Raw genomic sequence first — 21,305 nt, forward strand, 5'->3', positions numbered from 1 at the left:
AGAAGATGCATTCCAGTGGGTGGTGACTGAGCTGCTGAGCTGCTAATGTCACTGCATTTAAATGGAGTGTCAGAGGCAAGGCTCATTTGTCATGGAAAGATGAAGAGCTTGGGGTGTTCCAGAGATTTTGGCAATAGGGACAAAAGACAGGGTGGGGAGATTGAGGTAAGAGATGCTTGTGAAGCAGGATTGCCTCACTAAGAGCAGGAGAGAGTGAGGTCTGAGTCCTGGTAGATGTGATGTTTGAGGTGAGAAGGGAAGCGGGCTTACAGAGCGACTTGAAGGAGAACTAGGAGAGTTGGGATACTGCAGCACCACCAACGTGACAGCAGAAAGTGGGGACCCCTGAGCTGACCTGTGGGGGTAGGGCCTGGAGCTCAGGGTCAGTAGTATGGAGGGCGTAAAGGGGGAATGGGTACCAAATGCTGCAGACCAGAGCAGTTAGGAGATAGGTCTTACCCGCATGCCTTCAAATCGAGACAGGGCTCGCAGTGGCCGCAGGGCACGGAGGGTCCGAAGGGCTTTGATGGATGCCATATCAGAATACTGCAGCACCTTCGCTATAAGGCTTGTCAGTGAGATCTGAGTGCAGGCAGAGAGCAAAAGCATCACCCTAGGGTTCCAGAAAGTTGACCCTGGTGGATGGAGACAGGAAATCCCTCCCACTCCCTACTCTGTCAGAGCCATCATCCTGGCTCCCACCTTATTCCGAACTCCAACGAGAGGTATAGTGAGAGTTCAATCTCTTCTCTTTCATTAAAGATTTCATTCATCATTTATCTGAACTTTTGGCCAAGAAAATCTCAGTCTCCCACATCGCCACCCCCTTGTACGTAGGTGATCAAGCTCCCAGTGTAGTAAATCAGCCTTCCCTTTCCTCTCTAGAGGCACCAGCCAGGTCCCAACAGCCTTTAAAATTTGACTGACTTTCAGAGACTTGGAGAGATGCTGGCCCTTCATGGGGGGTATGCAGGAAGTCTATCTTGAGGAATATAAAGTGAGTCTCGATTGTACGTGCTGAGAAAAGTGAGGAAGAAAGAGTCCTGAACTGGGTGGGGTCTAGTTCCCTCTCAACCCTGATATTTTTGTGACCTTGGGTCAGTGCCTTGTTAGTGCAGGTTGTACTTTCAACCTTTGTAAAATGAGGAATCAGACTAAGAGAACTCCGAGGCCCTCACAGCTCTGCAGTTTTTCAGGAAGAGTGACTGGCATGGGGCCAGGAGATTCAGCTTTGACAGATAGCTGAGATATAATGACTGAGTTGTGAATCCCTGTTGGTTGGTCAGTTTTGCATTTTTTAAAGTGTTGGACCAAGGACCGCAAAGGCACAAACTTACATGGAAAAATGGTCACACCTTCCAGGAACTTTGAAGGTGCCAGGGAGATACCCTGTGCATTGGCTTGAGCTTGCCAGAGACTGTGACCCAATCCTGGGAGACCCCCAACTGCCCCACGACTGGTGGGCTGAATTCAGGCTCAGCTTATCTTGACAGCTAGGAGGGGATGTCAGAAAGGGAAGGGTTTACACTTGGGTGCTAGAGCCCCAAACAATGCCTGTTCTCTGAATTGTGGCTTATTCCACCAGGACAGAAAACTGGAATGGAAATGACCCCCTTCCGCCAACCAGGCAAGGCTCCAGACACCAGCAGGTGGCACCCAGCTGCCTGGCTTAGTGAGAGCAGGAGGTTTGGGGCCAGTTCCATGCTGGACCCTGTTCAGTCTTTTGCTCAGCCTCTGGGAAGTCTGCCTCATGTGCAAAATCTGCAGTTGGGGCAATTAGGAGCTAGGGCCTCTCCAACAAAGCCCTCCCATCCAAGCCCAGCTCCATTCCCACTGCTCAGGCCACAAGCCTCCCAAATGGTCTCTAGGCTCCCATATTGCATCCATCCCATCCATTCTCCTCTGCAAATTTGATTATGATCATGTTTCTCTCTTACTCCCAACCTTCACTGATGCTTTATCATCTCAGGATAAGCTCCAGACTCCTTAGCCTGTATTATATGGCCACAGCCTGCTTTTCCAGTCATATTTCACCCACGTATCCTACCCAAATCAAGTTGTTCCCTAAATGTACTTGTGTCTGTGCCTTTGCCCAGGGTCATTCTTTAATTAAGATTGGCCACCCTCAGTCCTTTTTGCACCTTGTTGCTCCTGCTCATTTTAAGCCTTATATCTAATGCCACCTCCTATATGAAGCCTGCCCAGCTATACAACCCCCATAGTGGAAGCAGGTTCATGTCTCTATGTCCCTAAGACACTATTTCCAGCAGTGCTCACCACATCCTCCCTCATCATATGTTTATTTCTCTCTGTTGTCCTATCTGCTAGAAGAGTAAAGTATAAACTCCTGGAGATAGGGAATTTTTATTTCTTGGCTTCTATTCCCCCCAAAGCACTTCATAAAACAATCTTATATGCAGTAGTTACTGATATAAATAAGCATTTGATAAATTGAAAAAATAGAGAGAGGCATGTTGGGATGGATGGATGCAAGGAAGGAAGGAAAGAAAGAAGGAAGAAATCTTGATGGAAAGTTGAATGATGGTTGGATAGAAGAATGGACTAAATGATACAAAGATAGATATGAGAGTTGAAAGGAAGAATGGAAGAAAGAAAGCAAAGAAGAAAGATAAAATATAAAATCATGGATAGTGGATGAATGGGATGGATGAATTGGGGAAGGATGGATGGCTGGATAAATGATGGATGAATGAAAAGATAGAGAGATGGGTAGAGGAATGGAAGAGATTAGAGAATGATGGAAGGTTGACTGGATGGAAGAATGGGTGGGTGGATGGATGAATGGAAGAAAAAGAGGTGAGTGGACAGATGGGTGGAAGAAAGGAAGGATAGATGGATGAGGTAAAGGAAGAATAGAAAGATGGAAAATGTGTGAACAGAAGGAAAATTGGATGGAAGGTGCTCGAATGAGTGAATAGTAGGTTAGATGACTGGATAGTTCAATAGAAAGACAAGTCAAAAGATAGAAAGATAGAAGGGTTAAGGACAAATTGATAGAGGGATGGAAGGAAGGTTAGGATGAATAGATGGGCAGAAGGGAGGAGGGAAAGAAGAGTGAGAATAGACGGATGGAAGGAGAGGATTGACAGGATAAACAAGAAGTAAACATGAATGGATGTTGGGAAGGAAGGAAAAAGGAAGGGTGAATAGTTGGATAGATGGAAGGAGGGATGGATGGTCAGAAGGAAGAATTAGTAGGCAGATGGATGGATGGATGAGTGGGTGACCACATCAGGGGATAAGGACTGAAATTAGTGAGTACTTAGAAGTGACTGCCCCTAACAAGAGTGGGTAGCTGGAATAAAATTTTCCTTTCATTTATGAATAATTATATGATATGTACAAAATTATCACCTGTGACTCAGATTGCAGGCCTCACAGCTAATCCCTGTGGTACAGTGGCCTGACGCTGCTAGCACATTGGTATCAGGAAAGAAGAGAATTGGGTGCACAGACCTGCTGTGGAGGACCTGCCAACACAGGAGGCTGGACAGAATGTTCTGAACTGGACGGCATCCAGCTTCAGGAGGCAAGCACCAAATACAGACACATTTCCTAACACCTCTGATGTGCAGACCTTGGCACCAGTGGCTGTGGGAGTGTGGGAAGCAGAGGCAAACATAGCACGTACCTCCCCCACCTGCAGGGACCCTCAGACATGCAGCAGTGAACAAATAGCTCAGGCAGCCATCCTGAAAAGCCAAGACTGCAAGGGCTTGGATAGATAGAGGACTGTATGGTTAAGAGGAGGAGGAGTTCACTCCGGGCTTTGGGGGCTAGGAGAGCTCTTAGGAGACTTTATTGAGGACAGTCTCCTCACACCTTTGAGGAATCTCAAGTTTAATGTGTGGGAGGCACTTGGTAAATCCCCTAATGCAGGGCTAGTGGCCACAGGTTCATCTGAACACATGAGCTCCAGTTCATCACCTCTCCAAAGGGACCCTTTGCCCCTTTTAGTGCCACTGGGGAGACACCACTGGTTTAAGCTCAGTGGTTCTCAATCCTGTCTACACATTGGACATGCCCAGGGGCTTTTAGAAAATACTGATGCATGGACTCCACCCAGGACCAGTAAGACTCCAATCTCTGGGAAGAGTAGTGTTTGTTCACTGTGTTCTTAAGAGCTTCCCAAGTGATTCTAAAGTGCAGCCAGGGCTGGGGATCATTGAGTCAGTGGGAGGGCAGGTTCTCTATGCCAGGAAGTCCTCAGCATCCCTAGGTCTAGAAGCCCTGACAATGGATGCAAGGTCATGTGCCATCTTGCTTTGGATGTAAAATACAGAGGTAGTAAGTAGTCTTTCTGGATGGAGACCTAGGAACTGAAGACTCATCTGAATGTCACTGTTGTGTTGGAATCATGTACTGCCTGGATCTTATCTGAATCACAGGTACGCAGGGTTATTCTCAGACCCCTTGCTAAGACTTCTCTTTGGAGTCACCCTTGAAGGCCAGGCCTCCAAGCTTCCTTTGCATTAGTTGCAGTCATCAGCCAGGGGAAAGGACCCCAAAGCCCACAAGTGCCCACTGAGACACTCACGTTCACGATGAGGAAGTCCAGCCAGCACCAGGCATTGGTGAAGTAATTTTTAAAGCCATAGGCCACCCATTTGAGCAGCATCTCAAACACAAAGATAAACGTGAACACCCTGTCGGTGTACTCCAGCAAGGCCTTCACCGTGGGCTTCTGGTCAAGGTAAAAATCTTCAAAGGCCTGGAAGGAAAGGAGCAAAATGGTAGGCGGCCTAGACCCACAGCACTGGGGCCCAGGGACAGGGAAGGACCCAGTCAGCCCCTGAGAGAGCTTTGGTAACCAGTTTGCCTGCTTCATTTTTCTTCTCTGCTCTGGGAGGTAGGGTGGGGTAGTGGAGGAGGCCCTGCGAGATACAAACGAGGACTTCCTCGGAGCCAACAGGGACACACAGCCCTGCTTATACTTTGCAGGGGAGCTGAACACAAGTGAGAAAGGAAACCTTCTCTAATTGGATTTTGGAAGTGAACCAAAGGGATTGCTAACAGTGACTTAGTTTAAAAATAAAAGCAACAAAGGATGTTCGCGAAAATGAAAGTAAGACTCAACAGTGAACTCTGAAAAAGAATGCTGCATTTCATTGGTAATCAAGGAAATTCAAATGAAGAGAATATGCCATTTTTCTTTTATCAGATTGATGAAGAGGAAAGGGCATGGATGGGAGTGGATGGTCGGGGGGAACCCCGCAGTCGGTTTGGCTGTGGGGAATCAGCTACTCTCATATACAGCTGGGCGGAGTGAAAACTGATTCAGTTTTTGGGACCCCAACTTGGTAACATGACTCAAAGCTTTTAGAAATCCAGCAATTCTGCCTTCAAGAATGTATCCTAAGGACACTAGATGTTGTTGGTGTCCCACCTAGATCCTGTTTAAGGAGCCAGTATGACCATCCCCAGCTGCTGTGAACGTTGGTTGCTAAAGGCTGGTGAGCGCCCCTGTTGCCTGAGGACACGTCCCTGGGCTGAAGGGAAGTGCCTCCACCTTAGGAGACTATATCACCCCTCTGGGGGCAGCCGCAGCCAGGGTCTGACCATCCCCTTGCCTCAAGGTGGGACAGTCCCGTGAGGCCCTTTATGCTTCAGAGGTCCTGTGGGATCAGGCTGAGGCTGGGCTTCATGGGAACCCATGTCTTTTCCCAGCTCCATTCCCTGTTCTGTCCTACTTCCTTCACATGCTCCAGCTCAAAGCACACCCTCCACAAACTGCACAAGAATTCCTGCTTCTGGTTCTACTTCTAAAGCTAGACCTAAGATGGGAAATAAGCCAACGTTTCCAAAGGAGTGTGCATAGGATATTCAATGCTTATTAGGAGTGAGCTTGGGGGTTAGTTACATTGCAGCCATTTAATGAGGTAGGAGGACCATATTACTGAAAAAATTTACTGAGAAATTACAGAATGCACAAATGTGGTTTCCGTTTTGTAATATTTATGTATTACATGCCTAAGAAAGATGGGAAGGAAATGCACCAAAATGTTTTCAAAGTGAGATTCTCTTTGAGTGATAGGAAAATGGGTGACATTTTTTCTTTGCATTTTCCTATAATTTCCAAGTATTTTTTTTCTCTTTACTTTGTCAGATAAAAACTCATGCTATTTTTTTTTAAACGTACTCAAAGTAGAAGCATTAGGAAGACTAAATTTGGTGCCAGCCAGTTCAGTCCCCTGGGGAAGGAGATGGGGAGGGGAGGGAGAGCACTGGGGTGGGGCCAGCAGCTGGTTTAGGATGTGAGCTCCCTGCCGGGATGGGAGGGCAGGGGAGCAGCAGGGGTGTGTGGAGAAGGGGAGTAGACGGACAAGGGAAGGAGGTGATGAAGAAGGCACTTAGTCCTCATCAAATGATTGACGTTATCATTTGCAGGACAGAGGGAAGGGCAGGTGTGGAGAATGCACTGCCCAGCCTCCCTTTGCCCCGCAGTGTGGCCTCTGCACTCAGGACTGTGCTGAGACTGTTATTCTAGGGGGGCCGTCACCACCCTGTGCCAGGGCAGTGGGCACCATCAGACGCTGCCACCCCCTCTCCAAGATGGCAGGCCGGCCAGCCTGCTCCATGAGACACTTCTCCCTCAGCTTTGTGCCCTTGCTGGCCTAGCTTTCCTTCCATCTCTCAGATCAAACCTTCTCACCTGCCTTTGCTCCTCCCTAAGGCTGAGACAACACCCTGAGCAGTTTGGGCTCCCTTCCTGGGAAATATGGCATTTAAGTGGGTGCCCAGATGGTCCGTAGATTGTTTTCAGGGAGTAAATGGCACACAGGGAGCAAGACAAGTGGAAACACTGGGAACCATGAATCAAGAGAGTGGGATGCTAGTCCTCCCTTTAACTAATGAGCTGGGAGCCTGGGCAGGTCCCTCCGTGTCTTTAAGCTGTGACGTCCTCATCCATAAAATGTGGACAGCCAAGGATGAGTCCCTTCCTGTGTCTACGTCTACCTTGGTTCATTGGGAAGATTAGTTGAGACTGTGTAGTGAGCCTACGCCATGGTGCAGAGAGAACATCCTTCCTTGTCCTACAAAGCTCAACACCCAGCAAGGGGCTTAGGAAGTCTCTTAACTCAGAATCTAGAGGACTGTAAGGCCTTGTTATTCAAAGTGTGGCCTGTGGACCAGTGTCAGCATCATGTGGGAGCTTGTTGGTAATGCAAATTCTCAGGCCCCACCCCAGATCTACTGAATCAGAATCTGCATTTTAACAAGTTCCCCAGGTGATTAAATTTTGAGAAGTGCTGCTGTAATGATTTGCCATGCAATTTGAGTGAGTGATAGCAGTACTTGCAAGCGGCTTGACAGGGCAGGGAAAGATGGTCCTCTTCGTACTGGGCCCTCAGAAAAGGGCACTGTGTTGGGAGGTCAGAAGGTGGAAAATCAGGGACTTTGGGATCAAATGAAGGCAAAATTAGGTTTTCCTACTGACAAGCTGGGTAACCTTGGACAAGTCCCATAAACCCTTTGAGTGTCAGTTTCCCCAACAATAAAGTGGGATGTATATACTCACTGCTTGAAATCCAAGCAGCCAGGTATAACAGGCCACGACATGGGCCCCTCAAGCACCTACCATGCCCTCCTGCTAAGAGGAGTCCTCATGCTGGGCTGTAGCTCGCCTTCCAGCCACACATTGGGGACTTTCAGCCCAGGAATCAGGGGAGCCCACTGCTGCAGCTCCAGGGCCTTTGGATGGTGGAGACCCCACCTGGAGGGCTTTGTGGCATGGAACCCCTACTTCTGCTTACCAGCGCTCCACTGCTGAGCAGGATCATGAAGATGATAAAGCTCTCGAACCAGCTGTGCTCCACGATGAGGTAGCAGGTCTTGCGCACCTGCCAGCCCACGGCCCATGGAAACTTGAAGCTGTTCACTTTGCAGCAGGGACAGTGGCGAATGCAGCCTGTGGGGAGAGGGGACTGATGGTGAGTGATGCCCCACTGGTAAAGGAGGCATGTTTTGACTCCAGCCCTGAAGGGAAACCACTCTGCAGAGAAACACACTTGCCGCTATTTTGGAAAAGAATTCTTTCCTGGAATATGAGAGAAGTGGGGTCCCTTTCAGGCGGTCTCTCCATCGTGCCCTTCAGGTGTCCCTCTCCACCACTGGTCTTGCCCACTCTCACCTCCTCCCAAGCATCTTCCTCCCTACAGATGATAGTATAGTCCTTATCCTTATCCCACCTTCTCTGGAGCTTTGACAAGACATGGAGCCTGAGCCTGGGGGTGTCTGAGGGGCTATGCCTTGAGCCTGTGCTGAACTGGGGGGTCTCCACATGGCTGGAATGGGGCCTGGGGGCAGCCTAGCTAAGGGTCACGTGAAAGTGGAAACTCAGTTAAGTGGTTTCTTTGTTTGTTTAATTATTTAGGCCACACTTACTTTCATAGTATGAACTATATGTTTATTCACTTATTGCACAAATATCTATTGAGAATATAACAGGCTTCACTGTTCTAAACATTGAAGAAAAAGAAGAGTAAGATGCAGGTTCTGCCTTTAAGAGTCACATAGGAGATGTAGGGACACAGGTGCATCATGGCCCTCCTCTGAGTCCTTTTATGTCCCAAGTCAAGGGTTTATGGTGGTGGCTACCTTTTCCCTTTCAACCTCAAGAGGGCTGGTTTATAACTCAGTGAGGTGTTTTCGAGGGTGATGAGGAAGGCAGAGCATCTGTTTGCCATGTCTGACGTGGCACGAGATGCAGATCCCACCAGTCAGCTGCTGCGAGTCTGGCATCTGTGTTTGATGCTGGGCCCTCAAGCTTGGGAGTGAGGAGCAAGGGGCACTGCTTGCCTGTCTCCCCTGGACCCCAGGCCAGAACCCTGGACACAGAGGTGACCAGATGAGTACTTGTTGAGCTGGATTCTGGCCCTAATGAATGTCAAGTGGAGGAGGTCTGTGGCTGCCACTCTACCTTCTGTGAAGCAGTCATCTGGCTCATCGAGGTCATCCGCCAGCTCAGGGATCTTCCTCAGGATCTCTTCAGGATCCAGGCAGTCCACAGTGCTGCCTTCTGAGGAGCTCGTGTCATCCACTCCCTGCACGGCAGAAGCCCCAGCAGTGAACCCAGCTCTCTGAGGGGCCCAGTGAATCTGCACATTGTCACCACAGGTCCGACTGGCTCAGAGCTCCGAGATGCAGAGAGAGCCCCTCAGGGCTGGACCCACCATGGCGTCCCTTCTGTTTCGGTGCCTTGCCAGCTGAGCCCCAGAACAGTCATGCTCTCTGAAGAGCCCCAGAGGTTCAGCTGTGTGAGGCTTTAAACCTCCAGGCCCCTGATGGAGGGCTGGCGATGGCCCGAGACATGGTAATTACACCCATAAAGACTCTCAGCCTTCACTGGGCTTGAATATTTAATCATGGAGCAATGCTGCAGGGGCCCTGTTGCCCTCCTGGCAGCTTCAGTCCTATAATGTTTCCAGATGAATTCAATTAGGAGCTGAAGCTGCTCTCATATTAGTAAACCTGATCGCTTGGCTAATGGACCCAAATGGTGGGGTGGGTCCCCATCTGTCACTGTCAGATCCTCCCTGCCTGGCTAGGGTCATGGACAAAATCAAAACAAAAACAGAAACAATCCCCAGCAGTAGTGTACTGAAAACACCGAGTAGAGAAAACTAGCCAGGGGAGTCCTTAGAATGCTCAGCAGAAACATGTTCTCCACGTGTAGAAGATGGCAACCTTCACCCAACTGGAACCAAGAGGCTGGTGTTCACCCAGAGCCCTCAAATCCCTTCTCATCCCACCTTCTTCTCTCACCCCGCTGGGTCAGCCTTGCCCAGAGGCACACAGCCAGTGGCTGGCACTCCTCAAGCTGATGGGCTTGATAACTTTGGGATGAATTATGTCTTCCTTATCTTTGCTTACCCGGTGCCTGTCACCATCGGCACTCAGTGGCTAGGTGTGAAGTTAACTTCTTGCATTTAATACAGTGCTATTACAGATGCTAAACCTTTAGAGATACCTCTTTCAATGTAGCTTGTTTTCTTTAAAGATTTGTAATGAAACCACCAAGTTTATTTTTACCTCTTATAAGATCTTCTTCCTGCTCAGTCTATGTAAGTCTGTCAGTACAGCACTCAGTACAGACAGCCTCTCCCCGGCACCAGTCTGCTTTTGGCCCGAGAAGACAGTGTGGACAACAGAAAGCGGGGGTGGGAGGTGGGAGATGGTCACAGGGAAGACTTCCTCACCCACAGCAACTCCGACTTTCATCTGCTGGCTCTGAAAGATACTTAACTTTCTCTGTGCACTGTCTTTTGTTTCCTTTTTTCTTGGCTGTCATTTTCTGGGCACTTATTCCTTTTCAGGCAGGAGCTAAACATTTGACAAGCAGCATCTCATTGAAGCTTCAAAAGAATCCTACCAAGTAGCCATTACCACTCAGGTTCCCAGAGGGAGACATGGAGGCTCAGAGAGGTTGAGGAACAGGTCCTCGGTCCCCCAGTCTATGGAACCTCATTCTTCCCGGTGAAATCATGCTGATTAGCTCAGAGGTTTGGAAGGACTTTAAAAATTCCCAAGATGAGACATGAGCCTCTGCTCATGTGTAGTGTAGTTGAGTGTAGTCTGGAATACCCCACGCCCAGCCCTATCCTCCAATCCCCTCCATCCCACTGGTCATTGTCCGGCAGGCTGTTTAACCTCTCCAGGAAGCTCACATACCTACCTCTGTAGGGTCCTGAGCAGGAGCCTCGTCTTTCCACTTCTCACCTAGGTATGGAGCCAGGTCCTCAGAGAACATTCCAGAACCTGAGCTCCTGGGTGGCAGGTAGTCCTCACATCTCCCGACTTGTTGCAGCTGCTCCTGCTAGTGAGAGAAAGCCCCAACTTGGGTACCTGGGCCCACCCTCAGCTAACTAATTCTAACTTTGAAAAGATATTGCACATCATCATCTGCCAGAGCCAAGGACCTAATATATGCAACGAACATACATACATACAGCCAGATAGATCTGTGTGTAATATTTGGCGTCATTACTTACAAGTTGTGTGACATTAGGCAAGTTATTTAACCTCTCTTATTTTCATTTTTCCCATCTGCAAACTTAAGAAGGCAAGATCTACTTCATTTGGTTATTTTGATGACTAAATATGTTCATACTTGTGAAGCACTTCACAAGCAGTGCTTGGCTCCATAGATGTTAGCCATGACCATTATCACTTGTCCAGGGGTCAGAGTGGTAGTGAACTTTGCCCTCTAGAGACCCCAAGAACCCCCAAAGTAATTGAAAATGACTCTGAGTGGAGACAGCGTCACAGAGTTTATGTCCTTTACTCTGGGGATGGTGACGCCCTGCCCTCGGCTGTCACCCAGACAAAGGCATGTAAAATATGGCAGCTGATAACAGCAGCTGCTGGAACACAAGAGCAGTGACAGCTGCAAGGGATGGAGGCTAGGGAAGAGCTACAGACACAAAGCACAGCTGTCTGAGGCCACTTAGTGGCCTGGCCAGCAGTGCTCTGTCCCCGGGTCCCACAGGGACCCCTGCCTTCCTACATTGTGGAGACGTGCATGCCCTGAGTTGTTGAGAAGAGGTTAACGAGGGTTGATTTATCAGCTTAAGGTAGAAAGGAACTATGCAAAGCATTTAAATATATATATATATATATATATATATATATATATATATATATATATATATATAATTACCCAAAAATATGCTTCAAATTCTTTGGTGCCAAAGGAACAAGTGTCATTTCCCTGTGACATCCCCTGTCGGGAAAAGCTGGATGAATGAGTCACATAATGATCAGGACTTTTTAGGCTGCTGGTGAAGATGAGACGAGACTTGCTCTTGGACAACATCCTGTTCTTAGAGCAATCTTATTAGCACCTCCTGCACAGAGCCTGGGTTGGGTGGAGCAAATGGGGCAGCTATATGAAAGACAATTTCAAGCAACTCCAAGTGGCCTGGGGCTCAAGCAGTGCCCCTGCTCCCTGCTTGCCTGGTGAATTCTGACCCTTTCTTCCAGGCCCTGATTAAATGTCACCTCCTCCAGAAAGCTTGGCATGGCCTGTGCTTCCTTATGTGAAAGGGTCTCATGCCGGGCTTGCCTGGGGCTCTTCAAGGCTGTGCCAGCCCTGAGGTTGGAAAACCTCTTCATCAAAGTTTCCCTACTGCCCCTTGTCACTCCAGCCCTAAGTCCCCTCCCTGCTTCCTGTGGCTGTCCCGTGGGAGAACTCTCACCTGCGCTTGGGGGATCACTTCCTGCTGGGTGCTCTGAGCATCCTCCTCACCATCATCCTCCAAGTCATCGAGGTCAGACTCGCCCTCGGCAATGGGCACAGAGACCCATACGTTAGGATTGGTGATGAAGTCACTGTGGTCATCCCTGGGGCCTCTGGGAGCCAGGAGCCCTCCAGGGCTCCCCGCAGCCGTGTCAGCAGTAATGTGGTTCTCAACTTTGGAGGTGGAGAGTGGGAGTTTCACCACCAGCTGGGGCTCTGCCTTGGGCCGGGGGAGCAAGAAGGGCCAGTTGAGGAAGCTGCAAAGGGCTTTCTTGGTGCGCCGGCCTAACACCTGGATCCTCGCTAGGGCCACCTGCAGGTTGTTCACCTCCCCGTCGTCCTCTGGGGCTGTGAGGTTGTCGGTGCTGAAGGAGTTCAGCAGCAGGGCAATGAACAGGTTAAGCACCTGGAGAGAAGGCGTGGAAAGGAAGATCCCTCAATCGATGAGCTGACCCCCTCCGTGGCCCACCAGGTCAGCAGCTGGGTGGCAGGACAGCCACAGTGGGGCCTCGCCCTGCCCACCCAAGATGCTTTCCTTCTTGGGGGAACAGACATTCTGACAGCAATTGAGAGGAGCCTAGGGGATGCCCCAAGCAACTTGCTTCACGTGGACAAGGCTTGGAAGCACATTCTCCACCATAGAGGAGGGTCACCCCTGCTGAGCAAAGGGACATTCAGGGACAACAGAGAGGAGAAGGCATGGGCCTGCCCAGAACCACTCTCATCAGCCATACCCTGGGTTCTATTGCTCACTCTGGAATCCTGGGCACATCTCCTCTCTGCTTCCAACTTCGTGTCCTTCCCCCTTAAGCAGGGAGTGGGGACCCCCTACCTGTCAGAGTGGTTGTGAAGAGGAAATGGCATGAGGATGTAAAAGCGCTTGGAAAGGCAAACTTCCTGCCTCAGGGTCAGGGGCCTCTCTGACACTGCAGGGATGGGGAGCTCAGCCTGGAAGAAAGGAGTTTTGTCCAGCCCCCTACTCAGGAGAGCAGGCAGAAGGCACCTCTGGCTCAGGGACCCTGTTGGGAAAGACTTTGAAGAGTCTGGATTTGTTTTTTCATCCCCTCTCTTAGTTTAGCTTTCTCTTATCTGTAAAACTCTTATGGGAAAAGAATTCAAGTTGGTTGACTTCCAGGGCAATAAGAAAGGGGCTCCTGCAAGACGTGGAAGCAACCCAAGCGCCCATCAATAGATGACTGGCTTAAGAAGATGTGGTCTATATATACAATGGAATATTACTCAGCCATAAAAAAGAATGAAATACTGCCATTTGCAACAACATGGATGGACCTAGAGAATATAATGCTTAGTGAAATAAGTCAGACAGAGAAAGAAAATTACTATATGATATCACTTATATGTGGAATCTAAAAAATAATACAAATGAATTTATATACAAAACAGAAACAGACTCACAGATATAGAAAACAAACTTATGGTTACCAAAGGGAAAAGGTAGGGGAGAGGGATAAATTAGGAGTATGGGATTAACAGTTACAAACTACTATACATAAAATAGATAAGCAACAAAGATTTACAGTATAGCACATGGAATTATACTCAACATCTTGTAATCATCTATAATGGAAAAAACCCAAATCGCTATTCTGTACATCTGAAACTAACACAATATTGTAAATCAACTATACTTCAATTTAAAAAAAAAAGAAAGGGGTTCCTAAAAATAACACCCTCCCCTCACCCTGGTCAAGGCTGGGAGAGCAAAGGCACCCAGAACTTGAGGGAGTGGAGACAACTGAGGGCAAGGAGCCAGACTGGGCCAGAGAAGGGGTGCTGGGGCCAACTGGGAGAAAGCCCTCCAGAGGGGCTCCCCCCAAACCTGAGAATGGATTTTGTTATTGTCATGGTGTTGGATGTTGTCCATGATCCAGCTCCTCTCCTTCCTCTTGTCCCATTGTGCCTCCCCTCCTGCTCCTAGCTAGAACCTATGTAACTCTACTCGCCCCCCCCCCAACAGAAATACCTTCTGAGAACCCTAGAATGGAGAAGGGAAATTTTCCTTCAACAACTAACAACTACCATTTATTGACTTCCTGCCTTGGCCCAGAAACTGCACTAGGCAATTTGTGTATGTTGTTCCTGTAATTTAATTCTCCCAGTAAGCCCATAAGTAGGCACTATTTTCTTGATTTTAAGGAAACTAAAGCTTGGGAGATTATCTCTTGTGCTGGGTCACCCAACTTTACTAGAGGTGGAGCTGGGATTCTACATCAGGTATTTCCTGCTCTGTCATATGGGCTTATTCCAGCTGCTTCCCAACAGATAGTTCTTATGTGTCCCACACAACTTGGAAAAGTGTGAAGACTTTTCAGTCAGGGAGGTACAATGTGGGCAAGACATGTGCAATGTCAAACTTTCTAGGATAACATGGAAGTCTCCTGCATTGCCCATGCACTCACCACCAGGTTGCCCAGCACCATAACCGTCAAGAAAAGGATGAGGCAGATGGACTTCTGGCCGACTTCCATGCAGGCCCACATGTTCTCAATCCACTCTCCACAGAGGATCCGGAAGACGATGAGGAAGGAGTGGAAGAAGTCATGCATGTGCCAGCGTGGCCATTCTTCGTTGGGTGCTGAGATTTTGCACCGGTTGTCATGGTAGCTGTCCCCGAGGAGCTGCTTGCCAACCAGAGCAAAGACGAAGACAATGATGGCCAGGATGATGGTTAGGTTCCCCAGAGCCCCCACCGAGTTGCCGATGATCTTGATGAGCGTGTTTAAGGTCGGCCATGACTTGGCCAGCTTGAAGACCCGCAGCTGCAGAGAAACAGAGATTGTGTCAGGTCCTGGTGGCTGCTTCCATCACCTTTCATCTCAAGTCTTGGCCAGAAACAAAAAAAGCACAAGGTAGCTCATTCCATTAACATGGGTTGATCCTGGGAAGCTGCTTTCAAAGACCTTTCTTTCTGTCACCAGTTACTCAAAAATATGACCAACCCTCTATGGTCCCTATGTACTACTAATATGCTCCACTGACTGTGGCAAAGTCAGGGGTCTCATATTGGGGTGTTGGTCATGTGACGTGTACTCTGTTCTATAGCCACAAGCCTCCTGAATGTAGATCTATTCTATGGGGTGGAGTGGGGTATGATGGAGCTCATAAATGTGTGAGAAGAGCCCACCTTTGACCTGAAGAGAGGCTAGCTTCCTGCAGGTAGGGCACAACCCACTGCATTTGAGAGGTATTGGCTACCCATCATCTTGGGGCATTTCTCATCCTGAGGCCTTGGACAACATCTTTTACTCCCACCATCTCTGAAATGGCAAGTATCTGTGATTTCATGAACCTGGGATTCATATGTTTATTTAATTGACCAACCAATCTACCTACTTTGTTGGACACCAGCCACACACATACATAGCACTGTACTAGCCTGTGAGGTATATGGAGAGAAGTCTGTGGACTCCTGTCCTCATGGAACTAATGGTTTAGTTGCAGAGATAAGGCAAAGACCCAGAAAGTCTTCACTGTAAAACCAAATGTGCTAAGCCCCACAGGAGAACAAAAGCACCATGCATAAAGATGTCTAAACATTTAAAAAATACATTTGTGTGGTTCTCTAATTTGTTAGAAAGAAATATGTGAGCTCAGCTGTCATGGGGTATTTATGGAGCCCTTACTAAGAGCCAGGCTCTGGCCAAGGAGCTGGGATGCTGTGCTGGACACAGTAGCAGCAGTTTTATCAGCCAACACAGCAATAAGTCCCAAGGTTTAATCCTCTTATGCAGGAAGCTCCATACGCATTTTTCTTTGTGATGGGGGCGGTCTGTGTTCACCTTAGATCTAATCTGGAACTTATTTTAATGAGGATGCCTTACTTTTGGAATAGAATGCAAGGTAAGTCTAACATCTGCCCTCTACTGAGGAGGTCACCACTTGGTGATGAAATGGGCCTCGAACTTGTGAAGAATATCAGAAGATGAAGTAATATGGTAGACTATATTGGGTCCCCCTTGGGTTCCCCTTTCCATCAAAAAGTTACTAAAAATGCTAGATAATAAAATCTTGAGTGCATTAATGATCTGTCAATAAAGTAAGTAATTCTTTAGCCAAAAATTAAATAACTATGGGAATTCAGAGATATAAACAGATTGCTGAAGTCAGCTTTTCTCTGAAGACATTTGCAAAACTGATGAATCTGAGCATAAGTTTTAATGGTCTCATGAGGCACAGCAAGCAGGAAACACATCCCAGGGCTGCCTAAGGTAGACAGTATAACAAGAATTTCTCCCACCATTAAGGCAAGATCCCATAAGAAATATCTCTCAAGACAAGGGCATGGGACTTCCCTGGTGGCGCAGTGGTTAAGACTCTGTGCTCCCAATGCAGGGGGCTCAGGTTCGATCCCTGGTCAGGGAACCAAATCCCACATGCATGCCACAACTAATAGTTTGCATGCCACAACCAAGGAGTCAGCGAGCCGCAACTAAGGAGCCCTCCTGCAGCAACTAAGACCCGGCACAACCAAATTAAAAAGAAAAAAACAAAGACAAGGGCAAATTGAACAGCAAATTTTAGATAAAACTGAGAGAGGTTACTGCCAGAAGGCACTCACCGAAAGAAATTCTAAATGATGCACTTCAGGCAGAAAGAAAGTGATCCCAGAAGGAACGCATTATGTGCAAGAATGGATAAACAGCAAGGAAGCGCTAAGTATGAGAGTGAATCTAAACAAACATTGAATGGACACAACAGTAAAGTTCCATGGGGTAGGGCAGAGACTGGCTATATGGTCACCATTCACTTTTACTCCTCTCAGACACAAAGGGAGACTGTTTTCCCACTTTACTTGCAAATAGTTGAGGTCATATTATTGGGTTCTGGCTGATGGAATGGAGATGGAGACAGAAGTAATGTACACTACTTTCAAGCAGAGCCATAAAACACCATGCACTTTCTCTTCCCTTCCTATGGCCACCATGGAGGCCACCCATTGAAGATGGTGGTGACATCACACCATCCTGAGTCACTGAGTCACTACTTGGAGCAGATAAACCAGGAGAGTTTCCCAACCAGCACTGAATATGCTGTAAACATAAACCTCTATTATGTTAACTCACAGATTTAGAGATTGTCATTACAACTAGTTGTACTTCTCTTAATGTAGAAATTGGTACATTGCAGAGAGCCATTTCAACACATCGGATATGTGGCACTGGCTTAGTGATCATGTGGTGTACAACAAGGAAACTGATAGAAGAATCCTTGGAAAGTGTTGATCTGTGTTGCAGGGGCAAAATGATTGTCTGCAATAATTCTGGGGCAGATCATGAGCCAGTAGCACTAGGCAAAGGGTCTGTAAAACAGAACCTTAGTATCGTGTCAGTTGTAGTTGGTTACACTTGTCAAGACATTACAAGAAAGAGATGAGTTCAGGGAATATTTGGTTGATTGATAAGAAATAAAAGGAAATAGAATCCAGAAGTTTAATGTATAACTGAGTCACTTTGCTGTACAGCAGAAATTAACACAACATTGCAAATCAACTATACTTAAATAAAATAAAATAATCCAGAAGTTTAGAGTCTTGAAGGTTTAGGGAAGTACACTGCTTTAGATCTCAAGGAGTGAGCAATGGGATTAAGTCTTTATGAGTTCAAGACCAGTTAAAGTTTTCAATGAAATGAAGCACATCTTAGCAAAGATGCTATTAATGGTGTAGCCACCATTTGAGGCAGAGAGAGGCAGGGGGACAAGAGAGCAAAGAAACAAAGCGGAACTGAGAACTTTGTCAAAGAAAGCACTCTGGATGTATAACACACACAGAGGTCTGAAACCATCTAAGTTTTGAAGGAATTGTATTGCAAAAGAAACCATGAGCCCTGACTAAAAAAGCTTTTGACTGTGTAAACTTTGCCATCTTTCCACAAGCAGGAGGCAAGCTCTGAAGGTTGTACAGGCCTTCAGATATGGCACAGTCACTTCTAGAAGGAGTCCCACCTAGAGCTGACTGGTTTGCATCAGACTATGACATGAGTGAGGAATAAACCTTTATTGGGCTAAGCTACTGAATTTTCAGTAGTGTTTGTACAAATCTGGAATTATTTATCATCAATTAAGTCATATAGCTTTTTAAAAACAAGATAAAATTAAAATAATTAACACGATAGTAAGTTGGGAAGGGGTAACTGGAATAAAAAGTTGTCCTGAAAAGTAAAGATTTTAGCTAACTTTTGACTTTAAGTTAACAATACATGCTGTCATTTCTAAGGTAACCACTCAAAGAATAAAAACAGAGTATTTAGTTTCCAAACCAATAAAGGAGGAAAATGGAACAAGGAAAAACAAACAGTCCAAAATAAATCAAGAAGAGAGAGAACAAAAATGCTAGAACAGAGGAAACAAATAGAAAACCGAGAATATAAAGATAGACACGCATCCAAATATATCAGTATTCACAATAAAATAAGTAGACTAAATGCTTTTGTTAGAAGACAAAGAGTGGATTGAATAAGAATCCAAAATGACTGCATACTATTTACAGTAGACATATAACAACCTTAAAGATATGCAAAGGCTGGAAGTAAAAGGATAGATAAAGACATATCAGGCAAATTCCAAACTAAAAGAAAACAGAGTTGTTTAATTACTATCAGGCAAAAGAGACTTTTAAGGCAAAAAGCAGTTCTAGGGATAAACAAGGTCAATTCTCTCTGATAAAAGTTTCGCTCCACTGGGAAGATATAATAACTTAAAATATGTATGCATTTAATAACATAGCCTCCAGATAGAACCGTAAGGAGAAACATCATGCCGTAATCATAGTGAAAGATATTTTTATACACTGCCATCTCAGTAATTGCTAAAACAAGCAGACAAAAATAAGCAGGGATATAGAATATCTGGACTACACAATGAACTTTCTCTACCCAATGGATATATATGCAGAGTATTGCACCATACAACTGCAGAAGACACATTCTTTTCAAATGCATAAGGAACATTTTCACTATACTGAGCCAAACTGAGATTATCAATAAATTTCAAAGTATTAAAATCATACAGTGTGTTTTCTGAGTATAATACAATTAAGCTAGAACTCAATGGCATAAAGATAACTAGAAATACCACATATATTTCAAAATTAAGAACCATGCTGCTAATTAGCCTTTGAGTCAAAGAATAAATCAAATTTGAAATTAGGAAATATTTAGAACCAAACAATAAGGAAAATTCTGGGGCTTCCCTGGTGGCACAGTGGTTAAGAATCCGCCTGCCAGCTGATCTCTCAGCAGAAACTCTACAAGCCAGAAGGGAGTGGCAGGACATAATTAAAGTGATGAAGGAGAGAAACCTGCAACCAAGATTACTCTACCCAGCAAGGATCTCATTCAGATTTGATGGAGAAATTAAAACCTTTACAGACAAGCAAAAGCTGAGAGAGTTCAGCACCACCAAACCAGCTTTACAACAAATGCTAAAGGAACTTCTCTAGGCAAGAAACACAACAGAAGGAATATACCTACAATAACGAACCCAAAGCAATTAAGGAAATGGGAATAGGAACATACATATCAATAATTACCTTAAATGTAAATGGACTAAATGCCCCCACCAAAAGACACAGATTGGCTGAATGGATACAAAAACAAGACCCATATATATGCTGTCTACAAGAGACCCACTTCAGACCTAGAGACACATACAGATTGAAAGTAAGGGGATGGAAAAAGATATTCCATGCAAATGGAAATCAAAAGAAAGCTGGAGTAGCAATTCTGATATCAGACAAAATAGACTTTAAAATAAAGGCTATTAGAAGAGACAAAGAAGGACACTAAATAATGATAAAGGGATCGATCCAAGAAGAAGATATAACAATTGTAAATATTTATGCACCCAACATAGGAGCACCTCAATACATAAGGCAAATACTAACAGCCATAAAAGGGGAAATCGACAGTAACACAATCATAGTAGGGGACTTTAACACCCCACTTTCACCAATGGACAGATCATCCAAAATGAAAATAAATAAGGAAACACAAGCTTTAAATGATACATTAAACAAGATGGACTTAATTGATATTTATAGGACATTCCATCCAAAAACAACAGAATACACATTTTTCTCAAGTGCTCATGGAACATTCTCCAGGATAGATCATATCTTGGGTCACAAATCAAGCCTTGGTAAATTTAAGAAAATTGAAATCGTATCAAGTATCTTTTCCAACCACAATGCTATGAGACTAGACATCAATTACAGGAAAAGATCTGTAAAAAATACAAACACATGGAGGCTAAACAATACACTACTCAATAACGAAGTGATCACTGAAGAAATCAAAGAGGAAATTAAAAAATACCTAGAAACAAATGACAATGGAGACACGACGACCCAAAACCTATGGGACGCAGCAAAAGCAGTTCTAAGGGGGAAGTTTATAGCAATACAATCCCACCTTAAGAAACAGGAAACATCTCGAGCAAACAACCTGACCCTGCACCTAAAGCAATTAGAGAAAGAAGAACAAAAAACCCCTAAAGCTAGCAGAAGGAAAGAAATCATAAAGATCAGATCAGAAATAAATGAAAAAGAAATGAAGGAAACAATAGCAAAGATCAATCAAACTAAAAGCTGGTTCTTTGAGAAGATAAACAAAATTGACAAACCATTAGCCAGACTCATCAAGAAAAGAAGGGAGAAGACTCAAATCAGTAGAATTAGAAATGAAAAAGGAGAAGTAACAACTGACACTGCAGAAATACAAAAGATCATGAGAGATTACTACAAGCAACTTTATGCCAATAAAATGGACAACCTGGAAGAAATGGACAAATTCTTAGAAATGCACAACCTGCCAAGACTGAATCAGGAAGAAATAGAAAATATGAATAGACCAATCACAAGCACTGAAATTGAAACTGTGATTAAAAATCTTCCATCAAACAAAAGCCCAGGACCAGATGGCTTCACAGGCGAATTCTATCAAACATTTAGAGAAGAGCTAACACCCATCCGTCTCAAACTCTTCCAAACAATTTCAGAGGAAGGAACACTCCCAAACTCATTCTATGA

General features: G+C 45.8%; 1 protein-coding gene across 1 annotated transcript in view; it reads right to left on the reverse strand.

The window, feature by feature from the left end:
* The window catches only part of SCN10A (sodium voltage-gated channel alpha subunit 10), a gene marked incomplete at both ends in the record, with an annotated part of 82,560 nt that overhangs the window by 12,398 nt on the left and 48,857 nt on the right, over nucleotides 1-21,305 (reverse strand). Inside the window, 7 exons of the mRNA XM_082637707.1 lie at nucleotides 460-582; nucleotides 4,559-4,732; nucleotides 7,776-7,930; nucleotides 8,942-9,065; nucleotides 10,697-10,837; nucleotides 12,219-12,665; nucleotides 14,680-15,039. Coding sequence (XP_082493833.1) covers nucleotides 460-582; nucleotides 4,559-4,732; nucleotides 7,776-7,930; nucleotides 8,942-9,065; nucleotides 10,697-10,837; nucleotides 12,219-12,665; nucleotides 14,680-15,039 — 1,524 coding nt within the window. The remainder of the gene's footprint in view (nucleotides 1-459; nucleotides 583-4,558; nucleotides 4,733-7,775; nucleotides 7,931-8,941; nucleotides 9,066-10,696; nucleotides 10,838-12,218; nucleotides 12,666-14,679; nucleotides 15,040-21,305) is intronic.

This window comes from Mesoplodon mirus (genome assembly GCF_964341445.2).
Source record: "Mesoplodon mirus genome assembly, chromosome: 12".
NCBI classification, from domain to species: domain Eukaryota; kingdom Metazoa; phylum Chordata; class Mammalia; order Artiodactyla; family Ziphiidae; genus Mesoplodon; species Mesoplodon mirus.